Genomic DNA, 25,918 nt, shown 5'->3' on the forward strand with positions numbered 1-25,918 from the left:
ACTAAAAATATTATTTTCTGTTTTCTGTCGATTTATATAACCTTTGTTAAGACTTACCCTCATTAAATCACTAGATTCCAAAGTGTATGTTTATTTCCATACACCGGGATAAAATAGAAACTTTTTAAATAGCGCTAATGATGGATGAATACAGTTAAAAAAGTAGGACACTCACGAAGCCTACATTCAGCCAACTCAATTAAAACACTTAAATTGTAATTAGTGAGTTATTATTGTCGAGGCCTTAATTCCACAGTAATTAAAGCCATAATAACTATATTTATGGTTAATATTTTACGGTTTTATTGTAGTTTATGAGTGATATAAATTTTATATGATACGGAAGATTTAAGTTATGAATGATACTGATTGCAGTACAGATATCTTTACGATTCTTTGAATTGTGTATAATATGAGTGACTATTCATTTTATTTAATAAAAATAAGTGTCTCTAAAGAGTTCATGTTTGTTAAACTTCGGTGAAAAGAACGGATATTTCTTGGGAATTATGAAATAAAATTCAATACGTATTTTATATATGACTTTAATTTTCCTGTTACCTGGAAATCACTTACAGATATTAAAAATCTTATTCTATAATTTATTTACATTTTTGATTATTGATACTATTAAATTACAATACATACATTTTAGTTACTAGTTTTTATACAGGTGGTTTAAAAACACAACCTTATTTATTAAATAATTACCTGAGACAACTAAAGTCCCGATCTTATATACTAACTATTCAGTTTCTTTATGTATGGTTTAATTTTGAAATAATTTTTGTTTGTCACAGGTAAAATCCGTATGCAAAATGAATTTCAGTATCGAAAAAAGAATACATATAACTCTATTATAATTAGAATATGCCGAAACAGAATATGCAGTTTTGGTTTATTGATGGCCATAGATTTTGTACAAAATATGCATATTCATCTTTAGGTGTCTTTTAACCATCTGTATATAGAAATTATTTGATCAATTACACAGTTCTTCACACTTATGTAGTATTTTTACAACCTATATCACATTTCATTTTATATCTATAATATTATGGTTTACTTTAAACAACACATTCATCGTGTCTTAGATACTAAATTACACTGTGTACAAATTATTATATTGCATTTGAAAACAATAAGGGCATTTAGACACGAGGCTCATGAAAAATTATTATTGAAAAAAAGTATTTCAAACTGTTTCAATTTAATATTATTTGTTTCGGTGGTTTATTTACATTTATTCAAAGTGATTTCCAGTAAATTTAGCTTGAAACGAAAATAATAAACAGTCTTTATAAACCATGTTCACTTTATTCAGAATATTATATTACCATGTATGAACTGCGACGTTTTATACGCTCGTGTAAATAGCCCCTAAGTGAAATCAATATAAATCCTGTAATAATATTCTATAAGTGTTTTATTTATATCTTAATATCGTATTGTCAAGCATTTTCTGTACAATTAGATATGTTATTTGATTAGAAGTGTCTTATTACAAATACGTAAACAAAAATAAAGCCCTAATAGGGAATACAATATTACAAGTGAACCATATTATTGAGGTTGTCAATAAAATTGATCCTACAAATTACAATAGCTTTCACAAAACTGTACATTCACGTTGTATAAAAATTAATAAAATACAATTTGTCCAACAAAAATTTCCTACAATGAAGCTTGATTACACATGATGAATTATCTATTTATATTCTTTTCAACAACACACAGAGTCCACGAATCTAATAAGGAATCGATTAAATTGTTATGGAGGCACTTTCGCCATTTCAGTCTTTTCTTGAAACACAAATTTATTAATGTTCACACGGTTGTCTCTAAAAGGTCCGGAGATTGTCAACAAAAGCCGTCTTTTAAGTCAGGATAACCTAAATCGGGCAAAGCTTTCCTAGAACCCCTATTATCCATACGACTACTCCTGCCTCGACCTAAGCTAGCGTACCTTGTGTCAGCCAATTTATCCCTTTGAGCCACTTCATCATAATACCTCGCGTCGTTGAGCCCTGCGCTATATTTTTGACTAAGGCTGTATTTGTCTATTGTTGCGTATTTTTGAACAGTGGCGTACTGCCTTGTAGATTCTGGAACGCCATTCACTTTCGCTCGATCGTATGGCCTTTCTTCTACTTGTAAGGCACCGTCCAATCTCGCTTTGAATTCTTTATCTTTTTTTCTGCGTCGTCTACATGCGCATAGAGCGATTGCTACAGCGCATATTAATAAGCCAACGCCAGCCGCTGCTGCGACATACGGCGGTGGCAGTGATATACGAAATGAGCAATTAGAGTCATCTTCATCAAAGCCTGATGGACAGTGAGCGCTGCCATCACACCAAAGTGTCAAAGGAATGCACGCATTTAGCTCTGGGCAGCTGTAATTAAACACATTTAGTATTTATTATATTTATTTTTTAGTTTTACATTTAGTATCTATTACTATTTTCAACAATATTAAAAAATAAGGTTAAAAATACTTACTGAAATCGGCAGTCAAGAAGAACCGAAGATGGTAAGACGTTAGTTTCAGAATCATGTTCTATAGATGGCTTTTTCATGATTTCAATCCATTTTATTATATAATCTGCTTGTTCATGTTGCAAAAAATCTATGACATAACTTTTTGCATGTGGTTTGAGAGAAGATTCTAAAGATGTACTAGCCGAGTCCCAACCAGGAGAATACAATTCAAGATTATTAGACGTATCAGGACAAATTTCTCTAGATTTTGTTGTATCGTAAGCTTCATATATGAATAAGCGATTCGGTGTTGTACAGAACGGAGATGATGTGGTAATTTCGTACCCGGGGATTTTAACGTACAAATATCTTCCCTGGACAGGTGTGACGTCATCTCCTCCAGGTTCAATAAGCCACGGTCTATGCACACATGCTACTTCAGCTCTAACACTTTCTGATATAACATGTCTATCGCCAACTATTTCTGGTGTAATAGCAGTTTCTCTTTTATCGTATAACCTTATTTCCCCACTATTTCCCCTAAGGCGTCTATCTCCCCAACCCGTGGAGCAAATCGTTTCGTCTCCAGGTCCAGTTGGTATGAATTTATATTCACCTTCAAAACTAAAATCATCGTAATCTTCAGTAATATTCATCATAGTAACCGTGAAATTAATCTCCACCACGGGGGCCGTTAGCGTGTGAATGTGCAAAGGCTCAGAACGGTTAGTACAAAGGCAATCCCTTTTTATGGGAACTCCCTCCCACGGGTATTCAGTAATAATTATCTGAGCGAGACCTTCGCCTCCTATAGTTCTCTTTGGAGGTCTATTACATATCCAACGACTAGTTCTGGAATCTTTGTGTGTGCTGCAATGTTTGTTTCCGAAATTAGTGTTTGTAAATGTTAATTGGACTCGCTCTCCTTGTTTGGCTTCGAACCTAGAAATAAATAAAACATTCAGATACGTTTTACTGGTTTGTAGTTACTATACAGATTGGGGCGATATTGTCATTGAGTTAAATAAGATTTTGAAATGCGCCATAAACTTACCTCAGTATGCAAGTAAGATTTTGCGCTCCACCCCGTCCATAGTAAAATATAGCTCTCGGCGCTTGGAATCTTCCAGAATAGGTTTGTGCAGATTTAAAAACTCTATCGCATGCGGATTTAGAGTCGAGTAATGGTTGTCCCTGCTCGCTGACATCCACGAACTCATAGCGAAGGACGAATGAAACGGGATATAGTGCTGATCCTTGACGTAGCTCCTAGGAAATGGAAAAAATATTTAGTACACATTTTCTTTTTACTTTAGACAGACTCATGGACAAGATTATTTTTAAAACTTATGAATTAAAGTGTTTATTTTAATATAATTAATATTCTGGAGAACTTTTATTTACTTCCGATCTGGATCAATAAAAAAATATATTTTTTATGAATTACGATTAGATACATATTATAATACTAGCGGTCCGCCCCGGCTTCGCCCGTGGTACATGTTTACGCTTTCTCTACATAAGAACCATCCTCGTACTTCAAGGAATATAATAAAAAAAGAATTATCGAAATCGGTTCAGCCGTTCTCGAGTTATGCGCTTACCAACACATTTTGCGATTCATTTTTATATATAAGACATATTATAATATAAAACTTTGCTTTCACAATGTAAAATATGTTATGCATCCTAGCATTTGCTTTTTTTGTATCTTATATGCAAAATTTCTCAACAGAATAATCACACAAGTTTCCCCCTCCCTTTTTACAAAAGACATAAAACCCAAGCACTAAAGTATTTAAAATTCGCCGCCAAACGATTTACATTCAAGGTTAGCAACACCGAGTAACATTGTGTGCTGGAGCAAAACTTCAAATATTTAGTTAGGAAACTTGCTAAGGTCCTCTTCTGTGTTTAATATTGAATAATAAAGCAGTTGCCGAGTTGTGACTTTAACAACTTGTTTAAAACCGGTTTTCCTATATTAATACAAACTGCTAAATTAAAACTATTAGTATGTTTTCATAAAACAGGAGCTTTTTGTGCCTTCTTTCAATTCATTAAATGAAATTTTAGGGTATTAAATATAAATTGAGCCCTGTATCTCGCCGTTGGATAAAAAAAGTGAAGTCCCATGTCCCCTAGTGGGGTAAGGGGCAGATGCATTATACATATGTTTCACTGATCGATTTTCTTTAGGGGCAAGTAGGCGATCAGCCTTCTGTGTCCTGCAAGACCGAGACATTTTTTTTTCTTTGTCTCCAATGGGGGCAATGAAATTTTATATGTATCTTTGAACAAAAGATTTTAACCAAACTAAATGTTAATATTTAAGTAATAACAACAGTGACTTCAAAATCATGAATGGCATTTATCTCTATCATACATCACAATATAACAATGACAAAACAATACAATTAATTACTTCCTACATATTTAACCAAATAATTTCATTACAAATAATTCACGATACAAAAGTTAACACAGCAACCACAATTTAAGGCTGGCAACTATTTGTTTAGTTCCGTAGCATTCGCTATGTGGCAATAATTTGCACGTTAAATTATTAAATTGTATATGTACCATAATTAGTTCGGCCGCAATCATTCGGTTTCTGACCAACCTTTGTTAACGTTTGATCAAATTTTAATATGACATTATTCTCTATTAGATAATTATTAATATATTTATCTTATTAATATAATAAATAGTTAATGTTTTAACCAAAACTGTTCGTTTTCGTTCGTTCATATCGAATTTAAAAGACTACATAGTCTTCTAAATTCGATATGAATTATTAAACATACAATAATCACCACGTTAAATTGTTATTATAATAGACAACAAGAATCTCTACAACATAATGTTGTTGTAATATCGATGCAATAAAGTAATTTTGTTTGTGTTAATAAAATTTTCGTTTTGACATTTTAAATTTTATAACAATACTGATATCGCACGATGTATTTCTACAACCAAAAAGGAGTCTAGGCCTAAAACAGCGTCAAACAGACTTGTAACCAAGCTACTTATTGAAAATGTTAGCAGTACTTGTCACAATCCTTTGAAACCTCGTTCTCAAACACTTGGCTCGGGTGCAAGCTTTACAAGGAGCGAGGTCTTAAGAAACGCGGTCGCGATCATGAGATTTACTGCATTTAATTGTTACGGTTTTGAAGTTTTGTCGCTAAGGTCTTGGCTCCGAATGTGCAAGGGTATGAGGTAATAGAAAACTTAGTATAAGACTAAAAATTTGATCTAAGGCTTCCACGAAATGGTGAAATGAAGTGCTACAGATATCCGTAGATATGGCGTAGCAGTATCTACAGAAGTACTACGCAGGATTAGTTTTGATTTAAACATATCCTGTTCTAATTCACAATACATTTCTGAGTTTTATTTAATTGATCTCAAATTAAATTAACATTGTCATATAAGGTCAGGTATTCGCTATTCATAATTACAAAAAAGTTAAACTCAAACATTTATTTATTTAATTAGACGTTATTTGACCACCTCATCTACAACGACCTATTCAATACCAAAACACATTGCCAATGTTCAAAACACATTCTCTCTTAGCTTCCATCTATGAAGCAACTAACTTCCATTCTAGTTCATTCGCTTCTGAGTGTCGACGCAATCAGTCTTCGTGGCCATTGCTTTAGTCTCAGAAACAAGTGAATGTTGGCATGAAGAGCCAACGTGCTCCTTGCATTATTCACTATGGAGCAACGTGACTTATCTGAGCTCGACTGAATGTACAAATGCTAAGGTCTTAAGGGGATAAAAACTGCGTAAGTTTTCAGTTTAGAACTTTGGTGAATAGTGAGGTAATGTTTGATTTTGAGGTATATTGTTATTGAGATTTGTCTAGTGCATTCATTGAATTGATGATTCGAAAGCTTTCTTACGAACTTTGATATCATGAGAGATTTTTTTACTAATTTAAGTTTTCTTGATATTTCAGTAGATCAGAGATATTTAAAATGTGCTTATCTTTAATCAAATACAAGGTAAGTTCTAAGTAATAAATAAAAAGTATTACACGACCATTTTAAATTATTATATTGAAACTTTTAATTTGTAACATTCAGTAAAGGAAATACTTACAAATACATATTTTTCGAAGTGTTAAGAATAACTCGACAATTTATCCTTTGTCTTACAAAAGATTCACGAGTGAACGTGTGTGTCAAGGCATTCAGCACGAATCTAATACTTATACAAATTCTCTAAAATATTAAAAACCCGAAGGAATTTTATCTTTTAAGCATATTGCTATAGTTTTGAGGAACCGAATATTTGATACCTATTTGTAATATGCGATAGTTTACGGTATTATGCAGTATTTAAAATATGTATTAAAACATCAACAGACATGCGAAGTTAGGGACCTCATTTTTTTTAAACCTATTAACCATTACAGTCAGTTTATATCTGTAGTGTATTTTAAACGTTTTGATAGTTGAAAAATTTAAACTGGGAAGACAAAACTTTTGTAAGTCGGGTTCTAATTCGAATGTTCACAATTTAATAACGAAACAGCACTTTTTACAATCCAACAGTGTACCATATACTAAAATACACAAACGCTCCTCTATTCACCAATGTATGCATCTAAACAGATGGCGGTAACTAATGATTCCACGTCGCGATGGTGCGTCATATTTTTCAGCAAAATTGCGAGTTTCATACAACCAAGCCATGCATACTTGAGTGGACAGAAATGGAGGTACAATGTTGACTGCAATATGTAATGAATGAAGCGCAACAAAAGGTTCCTTCAGACCTTTATAAGATTCGTGTCGCAGCTGCACTTTCGTGATATTGAAAATTTAAAATGTACCGCTCGATCCGAGGACCTTTTTTTGATAAAGTTTATTAATATTGCTGGAAACTTTGTCCTTTGAATATAATAAATAGTCTTTTTATTTTAAAATAGACTTTTTGATATTTTATATTTATATTTTTATATTATCTTATGATCATAAAATATAATCAAGTTTTATGCAGTGAATTTCCAAGTCCAGTCAAGTGTTATGTTAAAAGTAAGTTATAAAATTAAACATAATAAAAATTATAATTTTTGAACAGTCATCACTAACATTTTGTAATGTCATTTTTAGTACATTCTTATGATTCCCACGTGACGAGTGGTTGCCATACCTAGATAATAGTGACTAATGAGATAGCATAATTTATGATAAAATAATATTGTTATCAACATTGTTTGGAGCACCCTTACAATAACATATTTGCTCATTAAAACTATTATTGCGTTAATTATGTACTACCATTCTAAATTATACAGTGGAAAATTCACCTTATCAATGTACACGATAAGCTTTTAATTACATTGAATGCAAATTTATGCATTTTCTCGTCTTTGTTGGAAAGCACGCTCTCATGTGAGTTTCGAGATAGTAATTACATCATCACATTGTGTAAGATGTATATACCGTTATTATTGGCTATATAAGAAGTAGTCCTATTTTAGAAGAAAATATTTTCTCGTATATATTCTCTTATATATAGTCTGGCCCCCGAAAAAAAAAGCTTTTCAATGAACACATCCCGTGTTCTTTTGTACAATATATATTTTTAAGCTTATTTCTTTTATTAATTGGGAGTTAATTATAACACTGCCGTAAATAATACATCCATTCCCAATTCTTACCTATTCATTAAATGGCCAATTTAATTATTAAGAGTTCTTAATTCGGTAAAGCAATTTTATTTTTGAGGGTGACAATTATGTCTATTCTTAAATACCAAAACGGAACATAAGAATAAATTTAATTCTTTTTGAAGTGAAACATCTGTATCTAAGCGCGTTGAGAGTAAAATTTCAAGGTTGCGTCACGGCAATACCGTCACGTCATGGAGTAAGGCGGCGGAGTAATCTTGCAAAAGAAGTTTCACTTCTGACACATGTGCTCGGCATACACGCTCATTTTTTCTTTAATTTGCGCGAGTTCTGTAAATCGTTTCAAACGTAACACGAATAAGTGTCACTCTGTATCTCAAATTCCTAGCAACAAAGCCACAAAACTTTAAATTAATTATAGATAGGAAACCAAATAATTAATCACACATCCTCACGAATTAATTAAATTGAAGTTGGCATATGTTTCGTAACATTAATTGTAGCACAGAGTCGGTTGACGCGGCATGATTGATTCAGCCGACGTTCGCCGCAAATGCATCTTGCATGTTTGGATCTAACACGGTAGTGCAGTTCTGTTCAAGCAATCTGGCACAAATTTCAACTAATAGGACTGAATCTGATGATTGTGTCGGTGTTTGGTTTGGATCTTAACCTATATAATACGTAAATGAAAGCGGAGATAGATAGAGACACCACTGTAACTCAGAACAGCTGAACCATTTTTTTTAAACTACTTTTACATTTTTTTACGTAAGTATCAAAGTCATAACCGAATAAAGTAAATTAATATGAAAATAAATGAAATAAATTTATTTGTCCATTATATGATTTACAATTAATGTACGACAGTGGGTCCCAAACTAAGTGAAAAAAAATATCTATATTGAAATTTGTTATTCACAAATCTAAATTTAGAATTTAACGTTCTGCGTGAAATAAAATTCTCCGAATGCGTAGGCGATCTATATAAAAGCATCATATTAATTTTCATTGTTCACATAACAATAAATTTAATAAAATATAGTCAATACAGTAGCACCTCGTTAAGTCGAACCTCGATAAGTCAAAAACCTCCAAATCTCGAAAAAATGTCTTGTTCCCTTCCCTTCAAACCCGAAAACCTCCGTTACTTGAAATCTTGGCCCTCTGTTAGTCGAAATAATCACCGAGTCCCTCCAAGCCTTTTTGGTACATATTTTCACTCTATAACTCGAAAAATTAAATTTGACCTCTGTATCTCGAACATGGCAACATTTTATTTTACAATCTTTATAACTTGATCATTTGGACTTTAACAACTTGCCGACAGTGCAGTAGGTACACTATAATTGTTTCTTAGAAAACATTTTAGGAGTAAACGATAATAAATTTATGACTCACGTAAACACGTGTTTGCATTAAGTAGGTATCTGATGACGAAATTATCGATTCAGTAGCTCAGAAAACCGATACTAATGATTAAGATGACATAGAAGACGTGAATAGTACATGCGATCCATGCGTTTCCATCAAAGAGGCAAGAACCGCATTGAATACCTTACGAAATTTTATAGAGCAAACCAGTTTCTCTGAAGAAGAAGAATTTTCTGTTCTTTATAGATTAGATAATGCAAAAAAAATACTGACTTTTTTAATGCCATATTTTTTATTTTAAAATGAATTATCTAAAGCAAAAAAAATACTGACTTTTTTAATGCCATATTTTTTATTTTAAAATGATTTGAAATAATGTTGATTTATAATAAATAAAAACATGTTTGTCACCTCTGCAAGTTGAATTTTAATGTACTTTACCTCTCTAACTCTTTATGTCGAATCAAAATCCGCCTAAGTCGAAATCCTCCATAAGTTGAAAACTCTATAACTCGAATTTTTTGGCGTCTCCCTTGATATTCGACTTATAGAGGTGCTACTGTATTTAGAATTCAAACAAATATTGATAAATTTAAATATAAAAGTCTAAAAAGAACAAAAATAAACATTCTCCACTTAAACATACGCTATTCAATTTGAGATTAAACTTAACAAACACATATTAAAAACAAAGTTAAATTAATAACTACCTGCAAAATAGTCAAAGCTGGTCCAGTCGTAATGTAGCTTTCGGAGGGAGCGCACGGCCGCGTCGCTCTCGTGGCGTTTGATAAGAGAGCGTGGTCGCAAAGACGAGGTGATTCTTCGCGACAGAATGAACCCAATAGCGATTTCTTGTCTGTCATCTCCAACTAAATAAAACATATCCATCGATAAATATAATCAAAAAAAGATTTAATAAAATGAACACATAAAATTATTGTATTGTCACCTATCGTTGATAAGCGTACAAAGTTTGAATTAAATCTGTCCGTTTATAGTGACTCAAAGTAATAAATGTATCGATTACATACAAACATAACGGAGAAGCTACTAAAAAAGCTTGTTGATAATCAAGCGTTACTAAGGGCCATTGATTGATATCCTGGCCAAAATAATAGTAAAACAAGATACATGTGTTATTCCATGGACATATTTAACCCTCATTTCATTCCAGTACAATTAAACAAACTTAACATACAAATATCGACTTTTAAATGCCGTAGTATCTTTCGAACAAATACATTACGTATAATTAAGGCAGCTGTCTTTATCCACAAAAGTGATGGTTATATTGGAATACCTGTGTTATTACGGACGATTAAACTAAATTAGAGTTATAAACTATTGATTTTGGTAGTTACATGTGTACAGTAAAAATAAACTTGATATTATAGTATCTATAAAGTTCTCGTTACTATTTTATGTGAACCTCAGGCAATAGGGACGATATTAACAGTAAATAAGGAAATAAAATATTGCAGTATAGATTTGTTCACGACACGACTTTTGCTAATGGAATTTTCTAGTACTTTGTGCAAACTTATTAAATTATTGTTTGATATTTTTAATTCAAATTCAAATAAATGATTTGAATTTGAATCTAATTCTCTTCTTTCCTTCTTCTCTTTACATAATATTATAGAAGAAAATTTTCCACTATTGAAAACTCATAACGTTTACCACATTCATTTATTTTATCAAATCATAGTGATTTTAAAAGATACTCTTAAAAATATTTTCAAATATTCGAAATTCAATACAATAACAATGGCCATTCATGTTGCAATATGAATACCGATCTAAAAATATGTTAGGAAATATAATAAAGCTTCTGCTGCGCAAGTATCGATTTAGATTTAATCTGACCGGCACTGGTTCATATCTCTAACGTTCTCATTGTTCAACTTAATCCACGTAACATATCGGCTACGTTTTATGCTGAATACGCAACCTACTTCTGAAGTATGTAAATCGGGAAGTGATTTGCTCTGGCCAGGTGCACTATTTACTACCTCGAAGCAGAAAACTTCTGATTAAAGTGCCAGCAAAAAATGTTTATCCATTCTTAATGCAAGTGGAATGAATGAAACACTGCAGTGCAGAGTAGCAAAGAGTGTTCAGACACATTAAAGAAAATTAATGTTTGGCTCCGCCGTCAAGTAGCTAGGTAGCGGTTGGCAAAGTGAAATGGCTCGAATGAAGGCGGCAAGCGCGCCACCCAATTTTGTATCGTCGCTCTGTTCTAAGCCCCACACGAGTCACTGGCGAGTGTGTCTATATTTCATTACTCTGTTAACATACATTGAAAGGTAAACACTGCTTAAATTTTGATGTTTCCGAATATATGTTGAAACGTGATTCGCATTGATTCGATTTACTGACTGCATACAATTTACACGATAAATATTTAGTATAAAGTTGGTTCATCGAGAATTATGTAAAAATAATACCTAATGAATTGAATTGTAATTGAGCTTACAGTAAATATAATATGTTAAATACCTTTCTATCAAGATCGGCATCTGGAGCGGCTCCATCCCATATCGTGAGTTGCGAAGAACAATCTTTTTGCTGATCAAAACCGGCAGGTTCTGTTCCTGCGGCGTGATACTTCACGAAGGATACCCAAACCACTTCATTTGTGCGACCCTGTGAATAAAACATACTTTAATATACACGGTAATAGAAATGAGCAAGCAACAAGTGAACATAATATGTTATAAAATCTGCCTACTTAAAATAACCCGTGATGGAATTCAAGCAAGAGGCATATTATTGATTAAAAAATTTACATTAACAATGTCATAATGTTATATGTCTCCTAGAAGATTAGTAGACGGAATAAGTTACAAATTATAAATCTTATCTAATTCATTGTAAATCATAATCGCCTGATTAGAATAAACAGTATAACAATAAATATATCTCAGAAAATACGAAGAAAACTCTTATTCAATTCCATTATATCATTCTACAAATAGACAATTCTGCTTATAGCAGGATGTAATGTAGAAGATCTCGTATTAAAATAAGTCAAGGAACAAAAAATACAGCGTCTGTTACACAGAGGTAATTCCGAGTCGCGTAACTCCGAATGGATACTATTCATCTTAAGACTTGGATTATACCATATTATTAAAAACGAGGAAAATTTACATAGAAAATATTACAAGCGCTTCTTAAACTGTTTATCTTGATTTATTCTGAACACATTAAAGTGGTATTGTTACAGTTTTATTATGATTTTGTTTTTGTTTTTAGCATTCATTATTATAATTACGTAATAAGCAAATCAGTCCCGGGTTAACAGAAAAACAAAAATTAATTTATTTATTAATAATTTATTAATTAATTTAAAATAGAGGTTTTCAAAACCTTTACTAATTATTTTAGTATCGTTAAATGATCATTTTCGCATTAAACACAGAACAAGTTTAAAAGGTATAAAGTAAATACGGAAATGTGTTTCTATTTTACTTTCAAACAAATAATATAAAGAGCTTAACACTGGGAAACTATTACTGCTCTCATTCTATTCGAGTGTCTACAAAAACATTTATTTTCATATCCATTATTAAATCTCACTAGAGCAGAATTCGAATATATTTCTACATGAATAAACAATTTAGTTGATGATGTGAATCGATTTTATTTGCGTCATTGGTTTGAAGCGAAGTCTAATGAACCTAAAATTTGTTATAACATACTACACAACATGTGAGTGAAATGTTATAACTATTACGCGTATATAATAGCGCTATTCAAACATCGATCGGTAATCAAAAGTAATGTTCAGTATCATAAGTGAGATCACATGAAGTTTTTCATAAAATTGTTTATGCTTCTTGTACTCCAAAATGTGGGTGTGGGAAATGGGGTAGCCAAGTATTGATGCGTCTTCTATTTTGATAAAAATTTAAAAATGGCTCTACATTTTTAATACTGTCTAATTTACCAGTGCTATTAATCTTAAGAAAAGCACTAATATTTTTAAATTTGCAGTTAAAAATTGAGACCCCAAATTTCTACTTTATAGATAGTTGATTTATAGGTATTACCATCACCATAACCAAGTTCTTATACAAATAAACCAATCGCAAACCACACAATACATTCCTTACATCAAAGAAAATCCATACAAACCTGAAAATAATAAACACAGGACGTGTTAGGAGGCAAGGAGTGGCGAGGATTCCTCAAGACGCCACTCGTATTGTCAGCAGAGCGGAGGACGAACCGACACCGCCCGTCCGAGCTCACGTAGGAGTGCGAATCTTTGTCCACGTACAACACCTGCCAAGTAAATGTTATATTTTCATTCTGTATTGATTTGTGTTGAATGGTGCTTGTAGACTGTGTTGTAACGTGTATACTGTATATTATGGTTTTATTGCTTGTGATTTGTCTTGCTTTTAATTGTTATTTTATTGCTGTCTTGTTAATAATGTAGCTACTTTGCAATTTAAAAGTTGAATTATTATTTTGTTATAAACACCATTCATGTATAGGATGGAATGCATTTCCATGCAAAGGATATATAGTTTATACCTACTTGACGTGTATCTATTGTAATAATATTAACAAGTAGTCCAAGTTACATTTGGGGTTGCGTTTTTTAGTGGACGCAATTTTATTTTTTTGATGTGTAGGGGGAGTCAGTGTGAAGCTATCACCAACATTTTCGCTTATAACTTTTTTATTTATAGTTCTACGACAAAAAGTTACTGAACCAAAGTTGTAGAGAATTTAATTTGCAACAAATAATGTTAGCATTGTTTTATTATCAGATAAATAGTTTAAGAGATATATCGTTAAAACCATTTCTTTCAACTGCTATTTTCAAGATGGCGGCCGTGGGACAAGGGTGGCACCCCACAAACTTGGTTTTAGCTTCACACTGACCCCCCACTACACATCAAAAAAATAAAATTGTGTCGTCTAAAAAACGCAAGGGTAGGCCTAAAAAATGTAACATTTCAATGGACTAAAGTTATAATCGTATTAACGAAGCCTTTGCGTCAATTTCATTTCAGAAAATATCATAGGCTTGTGATTGTAAAAAATACTATCCTTACATTCATATAAATGAAAATAATGTGAGTTAGAAAAACTTGAGATTCCAAAATTATACACTGGCTAATTCGACAAAGCGTTTAGCGTATTCATAATACATTATAAAGAATCCATTGTAATTAGTCTGCATGTACCTACACTAAATTATGTTTTATTTTAAACAAACTGCTATTATAATTATTTTATCTAGAATAGTAATTTTCAATTTAATTCTGTATTTAGAAAATATAGATAAAAAGCAATTGTAAAGGAAATAGGTTAAAATTTTGTAATTAATGTTCATAGTGTATAATTATTCCTTTGATAAATAGATATATACAATCTTGTACTCTATCAAGGTAGTAATTACATTCGGCTATAATGATAGCACGACTTTTTCTTTGATTTATTGATGTACAATTTTTGTGGATATGTTGATGTAGAATTGTAGAGTGAGAGAGATATTGATTTATATTAAAAATAGAATAAACCATATTGAGTAGGTAGGTAGGTACCTACTCAATATGGTTTATTCTATTTTTAATATATGAGTAGGTACTCAATATGGTTTATTCGATTTTAATATACCGTACCGTATAATTGCACACCTAAAATAAAAAAAATGGCTCGTAACAAGTAATCAGTAGGTGCCTCTATTTCAATGTATATCTCCTAAACGACTCTTTCTATGTATACTTAATTGTAGATAAGAATTACAACCAAACAATATTTGGATAAAAAAACAAGTAAGTTACGATACAATAGACTGACTGAACAATACTATATTTTTGGTAAAACGTTTGGGTTCATTTCTCACCAGAAGATAACAAAAGTCATACATTACATATAACGTGTTGTTGCATTTATCAAATGCAATTACAAATAGCTTACCTGAACTTCAAGCTCGAATCCAGGCAGATAGCTCAACGGTACAGGATGGAAAGGATTATCATATGGCGACGTATGAAACTCCAGCAACATGTTCGGACCTCGGGTGATGATGTCGGGAACTGCGTCACCCCCACAGAGCCTGACTAGTACAGGCGAGTCGCGGGTCGCCCCGTCCCAGACAGTTAGATAATCTTGTACTACGTTACATTGGTCCCAGATCCTGCAAGTTACTTTGCGTTAATATTTGTTTAGGAAATAAGAGTTGGTTCGGATTCTATTAAATACGTGTACGTTTATTTTGCTCTAGTATTACTTTAGATAAGCTATGCAGGTTTATGTGAAATAATTATTAGTTTGTTCTCGATTAAAAAATAAAAGCAAAATTGAATTAATTACGTTTAACGAGAACTCATGCATACAATATTTATTACACATATTTCGTATTATGAGTACATTTCAGTACATTTTAGAGAGAATTTTTTTTGTACTGATTTATTTTTAAGGGAAACTGTAACTTACTTCAGTACTCGCTGACTTCTATCATATTTGACTATTTGGTCTTTGATATGTATCTTGTGACTGTTCGTTTGTCTGACTGCCAAAAGAACATGTTTGTTTGGAGGTGCCTGAAAGAATTAATTAAATTAGATACAAGAAAGATGAATATACCTAATCACATTGTGAAATTAGCAAATGAACTATGTTACAGATAATATATAATAAGGTTATGCTTTATGATAAGGTAAGTGAAATGTCTTACAATCTATCTTGAGAGTGAAAAATAATATTACAATGTTCGGAAATAATTTCAATCACAGTAGTTTTAACTTATGGGACGAGTAAAGAAAATAACGTGTTATTTATTATATTTAAAAATATAATAATATAGTAAATAATCAACGCTTAAATTATCGAAACACACGTAACAAGTCTTTTATTTATATTCATTAACAACCATATTATACAAAAGTTCGATCAACGCAAGATTATGAGTGAAAAATATCAAGGCACATTTTCATCTGCGCCGTGCACTGTTAAAATTCGCGAGCGTGTTAATATATTATGTGTTGTGTATGTAGGGTACTCTGGTGTGAATTTTAAATTAAATATTAATACAAACAGCCGCATCAACCACACAGCCTATTGTGCGCGGGTCGCTCGTTTTCATGTAAATTCGTAACGATTTTAACCCAGATCTATGGCGCATACGAATTATATTGCTTTTGTTTTTTATTACTCGGTCAATTATACGTCACTGGTTATTTATAGCTTTGATGTCCAGGCTTCCGAGAAAATTCCTCTGCTGATGCGGCTTGCAATTGGAAGTTGAGTTTACATTACAGATCATAATCGAGAGGGTTTTTATGGTATATTATAATGACTTGATGATATTAATAATAGTTAAGGTAACAAAAGCTGTAATTTATATCGTTTGCCGATTGTTCACGAAGACGGTTATTCAAGTGCTTTGTCTACGAATATGAAATATACCTATATCTACATATCAACTATATCATGAACTATGGCAGTATAAAATCATATCATCAATCAATCTGTAAACATTCTAATTCTTAAACATAGAGCTTTCAGAATCGAAGATAATTATTCTTGTTTTTTTCTTTTGTCGCTTAATTACTTAGGTACTTATAGTTATTTAGAATACTATTAGCCGATTTTGAAGATTAACCGATTTTAATAGTAAAATTTTATTTTCGGTACCTATATCAATCAAGAACAAGTTTCGATTGCCCTCTCAAGAAGCTTGTTTTAGTGCTTATCCTACCTTTTTCAAAAAATATGCACTTTTTCTAAGTTACAATTGATAAACATACAAATAACGCATTAAAACGATATTGAATGAATACAATATGGAGCCCTCCTAGAAATAATAATAGCATTCGACATCTCGCGTAACTGGCATATTATTACAGAATAAACAAACTAGTTTAATTATAACGTATTAAGGATAAACACACAACTTCGTCAACCGCACTAAACATATTTACTTGATAAATATACCTCATATATTATTATACGATCAATATTAGCGGGAAGTTTGCCTAACTAGAGAGTGTGGCACGAAAATCATAGTAATGTTGTAAATTACGTATGAGCTTGTATCATATTGTAGATTCTATAAAATAATATATTATTGAAGTTTGTAGGTATGCCTTAACATACCTATCATTATCAGATCAGATCGAATGTACCTAACGAGCGAGTAACGCGTTATAGATGCTGTCCTAAAGTATAGAATTTGATCTCTAGTACTTTCTCAGGTATAAAATTCACATTTATCACCTTTCATAATAACAATCGGTGCGTAAAATACTTGTATTTGCAAAGTAACAAGGTAAGAAAAAGATATAATATAATATATTCTACTAGCATTTAATTTTTTAATTCTTTATATTAAAAGGAGTAAGTAAGTCGCTTTACAATGGAGCTTTTAAGGAGTTAGCAGCAAGTCAACACAATTATACCTAAATGAGGGTAGTTGGATCGATACCATCAATTAAATATCCACCTACCAAGGTTCCTCGACTACATTCATACAAAATGCAACTTACTAGTAGTTTTTTTAAAAACTAAGATATTAAGACTATAATGAAGTTTTTCCTTTAATCATTTAAATTAATAAAGCGTTGGTAAAATTCATGTAGCTCATCTTGATCTTCAATGTATTTGGAGAAATCATACAATTTCATATCACACATTCGCAGTCTGATATATAATATGATATTTGATAGGCTAATGCTAATTTTGCTGTAGATTGAATCAAGGTTTACGCTATAACATTGACTCTACCTAACTTACTAAACAAGGTTATTAATTCTCCTTTGTACGAACTGTACGAATTTAGTTTCCATAACTCTCTCATTACAACTAAACTTAGTAATACATTACTGTAATATTAGAACATATTTCATGTTCGATATATTCGAACAGAAGTCTGATCAAAATAATTGTCCAATGCATCAATGCAATAACCAATCCCTGATAACTTCCAACGGGAATCCTAAAACATCATACCATTTCATAATCCGCTTACCTTTGTGTGTTCTATGCGATAGGTGCACGTCGCATTCCTCGGGTACACGCCAGGAAAGTTCGGTGACTGGATACGGCAGGCGCGAATATCGCACTCGCTCAGGATGCGGTCGCAATACGTGCCAGGGACCCGCTCCCCCCTCCAGGCCCCCACCGTCGCGTTGCCGTACCGCAACCGCGCCTCGCTCCGTCTTAGGAACTTGTATGCCAACTTGAAGTCGAAATTGTATCCAACACCCTACAAACGGGCTCCATTTGTAATTACTGACGCATCACATTTGCGTAATTTCAATTGTCATAAATGTCGTGTCTCACATTCTAGTTCATTTCGAGCATACGCTACACACAATACAGTACGATTTCAACATTAATTATTGCACGTTCTGTGTTTCAGATTACAATTTACTCCATATTTGAAATTACATAAAATCGAATCGGTTGAAGTATTCGAAACCTCAGGGGATTCTAAACGGATTCCTTGGCTCGAATTTAATTGCCTTTATTAAATTATAGTATTAGAACGTAATAATATTCATTATCGTAATTGGGGAAGCTTAGCGGGCGATCCCGGGAGTGTTAGTAATCATCCGCTAATTAATTGATTGAAAGTTCAACCCTTGCATAGCTAAAATAAGATAAAGGGGCCATTGAGCCGGTAAAATTAGGCCGATGAAATATTAGTCGTGTTCGAGCGTGATCCTGTCGTTAGTTGTGTCACGTCACTGGAACATAAGGGGTTGCTTAGGGCCTTAATGAAGATAAATACCGTTGTTCATTTATATGGATTAACTTTGCAATGTGCTGAAACTGTTAATTAACGTTTTGTGTCGATGCTAAACGTATGTAGTTAGGCAGGCAAACATAGGCAAGCTTACGTATGTAGAAGGTTCGGAATAAATTAATTGAACCCACGTACCGTAGACCGTCGTACAAATTGGTGCCTGTTCTATTGTTTTAGACAGAGCTTTTAGACTTAGGGTTTAACATGACTAAGACAAATTTAGGATTAATGTCCCCACCTTTGAAACGAGTTTACAAATTAAGGGCATTCCTGTCATGCTCTCTGCTTTAAGGCTGCTCTTATTTGTATCATTATTCATCGAAACGGATTTATCCACAAACTCTACACCAAAAATTGTTCAAACATTTTAAAGTCTGACAATATTCTAACGCGCTACAAGAATTGTAGCATTTGGACAAATAAATTGACAAAATGGAAGCACGTATAAAATAATATTATTATGTCAATTTTATCACTAGTCTTTCCTTTTTAAAGCTACGGGGAAATAACTTTGACAGAACCACGAACGTGAATCGAATAATCAACTGCGCAGGCAAAGAATATAATGTAGGTAAGTTTAAATTATAAATATATACATTTTAAAATAGGTAGGTACTATAAAATCACACTTGCACGATAAAAATTCACGAAACTGATATGATATTGTCAAAATTGTGAATTATTTATAAGTTTTGTTTTTTGTTTATTTATATACTACTGTCTGTATCTGTTTCTATGAATATCAATGTTATATATGAATGTGTTTACATCAACATTTGATTTACCACCCACCAGTACTACTTATTACATACACTATTACTTATTACATACCTGTTGACTCAATCTATCAAGTCTCAACGTCATATTAATAGAACTAGATTCGCTGAAGTACACCGTGTACCCCCACGCTGATCCGCACCACTGCCCCGTGGGGGGCGAGGGGCTGCTCTCCACGATCGTCATGTGCCCATCGGGACACCCGTCAGATGTGAACGACACAAATTTACCAACTGTAAACGTGTCGAAAGTTAACTGCAACAATGGGATAGTGGTCAATATTACGTGACAAGTGAGTGGTGTTAAGCCACTGAACCGATTAAGTTTTGTATTAGAGTTTACAGGTTAGTATATAATTTTTAGTGTGTATCCTCAAAAATGGGCGCTTTTTGTAATAAATAATCCAAATTCCATAACTAAAGCGCTAACGTCATAGATCATTTAGAAAGCGGTAAAAAAATAAAGAAATACATGTATTCAGTGTCTGACGTAGCTTGGACGTAGCTGTTAATTTATAATTACTGCTTTGTCATCAATTATTTCATTAATCTTTGCAAAATGTTCCAAGGTAGTACATGTTTTGTTTAAAATAATATATCATTCATTGTAAAAAGCAACTGAAACATCTTACAACGAAAAGAAAAACTGAATTTAAGATTATATTATATCGTATTTCATGGGGTCGCTATAAGAAGCGAAAGAATTTAACATAATTCTAGACACTCTATTATTTCAGATATTTCCGTGTTCAATATAAAATATGAATAAAATTTATATTAAAGTCGTAAAAGCTCAAAGCTAGCTCTCAAAATTTACGTTTTTAGGGTTCCTTAGAGATTCTTAGAGAATTACTTTGTCTGGATGACATTTCATAATTTAGAAATTAATTACTTTAACGGATTTTAAACGCGATTTTTTCATCATAATATAAATCTGACGTTTCACACACTTTGCAGCGAGCGTGGTCACGGGGAGGACTGGCTTTAAAGACTTTAATTACTAAATGTATAATACTCGCGTAAAATAAAACGTTAGAAAATACATCATTTAATAATAATTACCTGTATAATATCACCATAGTTACCGCCGTTGGCGGTAAAGTTGAGGTAGCATATGAACGGCAGATGGTCTTCCCTCGGCCGCCTGACTTCTAACTCGTATGTTCGACCCACGTCCCCCATGTAAGTACGATTGCAAGCTGGAAAAACAACTTTATTATTGCACATAACCGAAAAGATAAACCAGGTAAATAATTGGTACTTAAAAGCAAATAAAAACTCTTAACTTGTAGGAATGGGTCCTTGAAAAGTGCACCATACTTTATTTAATTAAAAAAAGAATATCAGTAATCGCAGTAAAATACTTTAATTAAGTACCTATTTAACAAAAAACAAGTCTTCGGCTGTTTTAGAATATAATGTTACCTTATACAAATATCGATCTGCAATTCTGTTTTTATTATAGGCACCATCATATTTTTTTAGGTTTAATTTGTACACAGACTTAACAGCTTATTCTTAATATTGTTTCTTATAATCACTTCGTCTTCCCAAATAGGTTTCGCCTGTTTGTCTGTTATTCAAGAATGGGTAGAGTCATTCCAGGAATACACGTATAAAATTCCACACGAACGAAGCCGGGTAGTATTGCTATACGATATAGTTGCGTGGCACTAAATTTAGCTTGGTCACTACAACATCGTCTATCTAATATTTACACGAGGCTACGTAAGCATATTTGAATCAAACAAAAAGAGACAATATTGGTTTTGTTGAAGGTTGTTTGCAGAACTATTTCAATTTCAAACTATACAGTTATAATTATAAAAGTTAAAGTCAGGTCAAAAGTAAACTTAGTGATAATGAGTCTTGTTATCAAAGTTTAATATCAACATGTAACGTTACATATTAATTTGTAAAATAATACTTTTATTGTAACTGTAACTGTAGATGCTAAGTTTCTAGCGAGAATTAGTAGTTAAGTTTGTGTTGAATCGAAATTGAATACGAGTTTAACATGAATATTATTAAATTTTACTTTTTTTATTGAAAACTAGAAAAAGGGTAAGTTTATTGTTTTAAAATTTATCCATTATATAACCCCGCGGTTTCACCCGCGTGACTCCGCATCTGTTGGTCTTAGCGTGATGATATTATATAGCCTATAGCCTTCCTCGATAAATGGGCTATCTAACACCGAAAGAATTTTTCAAATCGGACCCGTAGTTACTGAGATTAGCGGGTTCAAACAAACAAACTCTTTAGCTTTATAATATTAGTACAGATATTATGTAATCGTACATCTAAAGTCATACTTATCGTACATACTTATCGTACCACGTACGGACGGACAGATACAAAGTGAGATCTTGATGGCACCATTTTGATACAGCGTCCTAAAATACACAAAATTTTCAACAAGCTATGCTGAATTCTAAGACATTTTTCTCATTCCGTACAAAATAGCCGACCCCAATTCAACATGAAACAGCAAATATTCCTTGTAAATTGTAATCATAAATCTCCGTTTACAATTAACGAAAACTTTCAGGCACCTGGCCCATTGTTAATCCTTTCATAAAAATAGGAAAATAAAAAGAAAAGAATTTAAATAAAGCCTCGAGCACAATAGGAAGCAGCTATATTTTTACAACCTTTTAAAAAGCCTTTTGTCCTACTGACAGCGCATTAAGCACATAGCATAAGAAGTGTTCACTTCTCCGCGAACATTATTGTTCATTTAATTCCTTTTTCCTGTGATCTAAATTGCTTTTACGGTACTGTCATTTTCAAGTTTCGAATTTAATGTTTTTGCTGTAAGCTGATTGTAAATGTAACTGAAATTACTGATTGGAATTATAATCTTCAACCTTATAGTTCTCTGGTTATCATTCTAAGTTTTTGCTTTAATACGAACCACAAAAATGGCCAAAAGAAGTACTAAACAATATAAATATTGACTCAATGTTATTCAAATCCTGCCTAAATACAGAACACAATAGAATATATTATTATGTGAAGAATTCTTAGAGTTCGAAATGTTTTTCGGATCAGTTTTCAGATCACTCAAACTATATTTGCCCTTAGTTCTTTAAAAAATAGAAGAAGAATGGGATAAGGTCAGACTTATAAAACTTTCAAAGTATAAGTAGGTACATACTTCTTTTGTTGTCCAGTCTACATCCAATGTCACACATTATATAACTTAAGAACTGCTGGACATATTTTTCTTTGCCTCGAATAATAGAACGGGGATTAAAAATTTCACGAAAAAGAAATAACGAGTTCTGAAGAATTCATGATGCGATTCGCCGGGTCAGCTAGTTATTATATAAACTAAAATAAAAAGTATATTTATTTAGTCTGTTTCGTTCTCCATTGGACATTCAGAAGGTCTATGAGCAACTATCGTGTATTATTTAAATGAAAATTAAGAAAGAAACTACATTTACTATAAATAATTAAAAACATTTCGTTATGAGACGACAGAAAATGTTCTTACAAGAGCAGAAAGCATTAAACTACTACGTTCATCTTCAATAGACTTTAACTCAGTTCGATTTATTATTAAGAGGATTATAATACAATGTTGAATATAGGGCCGATTTTTCAATGCTTGGATAAAACTTATCCGTCCAATAAAGTATTACACGATAATATTAAAATGACACGTAAACTGTCAAATACGGGTAATTAGAATACGTTTTTAAATTAGGGCTGATTTTTCAATCCTTGGATAAAACTTAATTGTCGAATAATGTATAAAACTACCATTTTAAAAACTTATTTTAATTGTCCGTATTTGACAGTTTAGGTTACGAAGTAACTAAGATAAGTTTTAACCAAGCATTGAAAAATCGGCCCTTAATGGTAGTTTTATACATTATTCGACGAATAAGTCCAACCAAGGATTGAAAAATCAAACTCAAACTCAAACTCAAACATTTATTTATTCAATTAGACTTCTTCTAGAAGCACTTTTGAAACGTCATTAGGTACATATTTTTAACATTTACCACCGATTCGGAAAGCAGTATCTACGGAGAAGAATCGGCAAGAAACTCCATAGTTGCTCTTTTTAATCATATCAGTTTTACAATTTTACAAATTACATATGTAACATCATAATAATTATATTAACATAATATGCCAAAGAACTGTCCTGTGGTTTTTACGCGACAACCCTCCATGGGTTTTTATCGTCCATATATTCCTTAATACTGTAATAGGCTCTCTGAACTAGTACATTTTTTATATAAGTTTTAAATTTAGAACAACTAAACTCTTTAATATTATGAGGAATTCTGTTGTAAAAGCGTATACCTTGACCCATAAAGGAATTTTTAACTTTAGCTAGCCGGAAAAATGGCATTTCAATTTTATTTCTGTTTCTTGTGTCATAACAATGTCTATCTCCGACTTTTGTGTGTAAGCCCATCAGCCCATAATTATACAACATTTGTGTCACATGCTAAAGACGTCAACACTCGGAAGTACAGCTGCTTATACCTTCTTACACTTATTGCAACAAATCATAAACTAAATATGATCTTGAAGCTACTAAAAGCGCACTGTTAATGATAATTAAAACGCAGCTTTGTTGAAAATGTTCAAATAGTGGCCACGTTTTGCTAATTACGTGCGAGCTTTGCTATGGTAATGCCTGCATTTACAAAGTATGGATAACTGGGGTTAAGCTGCTATTAAATATTGCAGATATACAGTTTTATGCTATGAATTGTAATTATGTGAATAGCGTTCATATTATAATTAATATTTTTGTTAGGTGGTTTACGTTATAGGGCGGTAATATAACCCTATATAATCAGTATCAACTATCAAGCAAAATAAAGTTTAAAATCTAGCTAAGTACGAGTACCTAAATATGCTTATGGGTATGGTATGGTATTGATAGCAGAACTATGATAAGTTACATAAAAATTGTTTATGTTTAGAATTTATTATTACATAATTATTTTAAACATAAACCAAAGGCATTACGAAAAAATCAAATATTTTAACAAAATTGAAACAGCTTAGAAAAAAAATCAAACCCAACAAATACATAGAATCATGACGTGTGTCATTTCACAGGATCTCCCAGTTGTCACCCAGTTGCAAATCGAGCGTACGCGCGCACTCAACCATAAAACTATCTAACTTTCCCATCCGTTAAATAAATAATCATTTCACAGTCACCTGCTCCACACACGTATAAATATATCTCGAAAGCAGCTAACTGCAAATAAAAACCCACGCTATATTGCATTGTAAAAGCGTAGAATCTTTCTCTGTCACATTAAAAATTAACAGAGTCTACCCTCACTCGTACGCCGGTCGCCGTCCGGGGCTGTCATGACTCGTGACAAATTACAAGCAATTCCGTAAACAGTAGCACGGTAAACTTAACACCTTATTAAATGTTACGTGGTTTTTTTGTTAATTGCAGCTATATTTTGGGTTAATAGCCATGTACGTGGACGATAAAAGCAAAAGCTCGTTCTCAGCTACCTCCGCAATTAAACTAAGTTTATTTACTGCTTGAGTTTTTGAACGCGGTTTAAATGTACGTGTTAGTTGTGCCTAGTGCCATAGTTGTTATGGACGGCTTTGCTCTATTGTAGATCTGCTTTGTATTGTTGACTTTGCGCGAACATTCTAGGGTATTCAAACGAGAAGAGGTTCTTGTCAGTTCTTCTCTCTAGCAGTAAATATATAATTGATAACCATGTTAAACAAATATTAAAACACTAGAAAGCACTAGAGAATAATATATAAACGCTGACTTTGAAAATGATGTGTTTGGTCACTACAGAAGCAGTAAAAAGTGGCTGATTGATTTGTTTTAAAATAATTTTAA

General features: G+C 32.3%; 1 protein-coding gene across 1 annotated transcript in view; it reads right to left on the reverse strand.

The window, feature by feature from the left end:
- Positions 1 to 567: 567 nt before the first annotated feature.
- Positions 568 to 25,918, reverse strand: part of LOC149483279 (uncharacterized) — a 63,285-nt gene continuing 37,934 nt past the window's right edge. Inside the window, exons 3-13 of the mRNA XM_089702227.1 lie at positions 21,121 to 21,257; positions 20,114 to 20,314; positions 18,503 to 18,739; positions 15,970 to 16,076; positions 15,451 to 15,670; positions 13,651 to 13,800; positions 12,010 to 12,156; positions 10,215 to 10,376; positions 3,535 to 3,749; positions 2,502 to 3,422; positions 568 to 2,395 (exon numbers count right to left, since the gene is read on the reverse strand). Of these exons, the coding sequence (XP_089558353.1) occupies positions 1,861 to 2,395; positions 2,502 to 3,422; positions 3,535 to 3,749; positions 10,215 to 10,376; positions 12,010 to 12,156; positions 13,651 to 13,800; positions 15,451 to 15,670; positions 15,970 to 16,076; positions 18,503 to 18,739; positions 20,114 to 20,314; positions 21,121 to 21,257 (3,032 nt within the window). The 3' untranslated portion in view covers positions 568 to 1,860. The remainder of the gene's footprint in view (positions 2,396 to 2,501; positions 3,423 to 3,534; positions 3,750 to 10,214; positions 10,377 to 12,009; positions 12,157 to 13,650; positions 13,801 to 15,450; positions 15,671 to 15,969; positions 16,077 to 18,502; positions 18,740 to 20,113; positions 20,315 to 21,120; positions 21,258 to 25,918) is intronic.

This window comes from Colias philodice, chromosome 13, assembly GCF_061535455.1.
Source record: "Colias philodice isolate Cphi_HAF_F1 chromosome 13, ilColPhil1 Martin Lab GWU primary, whole genome shotgun sequence".
Taxonomy (NCBI): domain Eukaryota; kingdom Metazoa; phylum Arthropoda; class Insecta; order Lepidoptera; family Pieridae; genus Colias; species Colias philodice.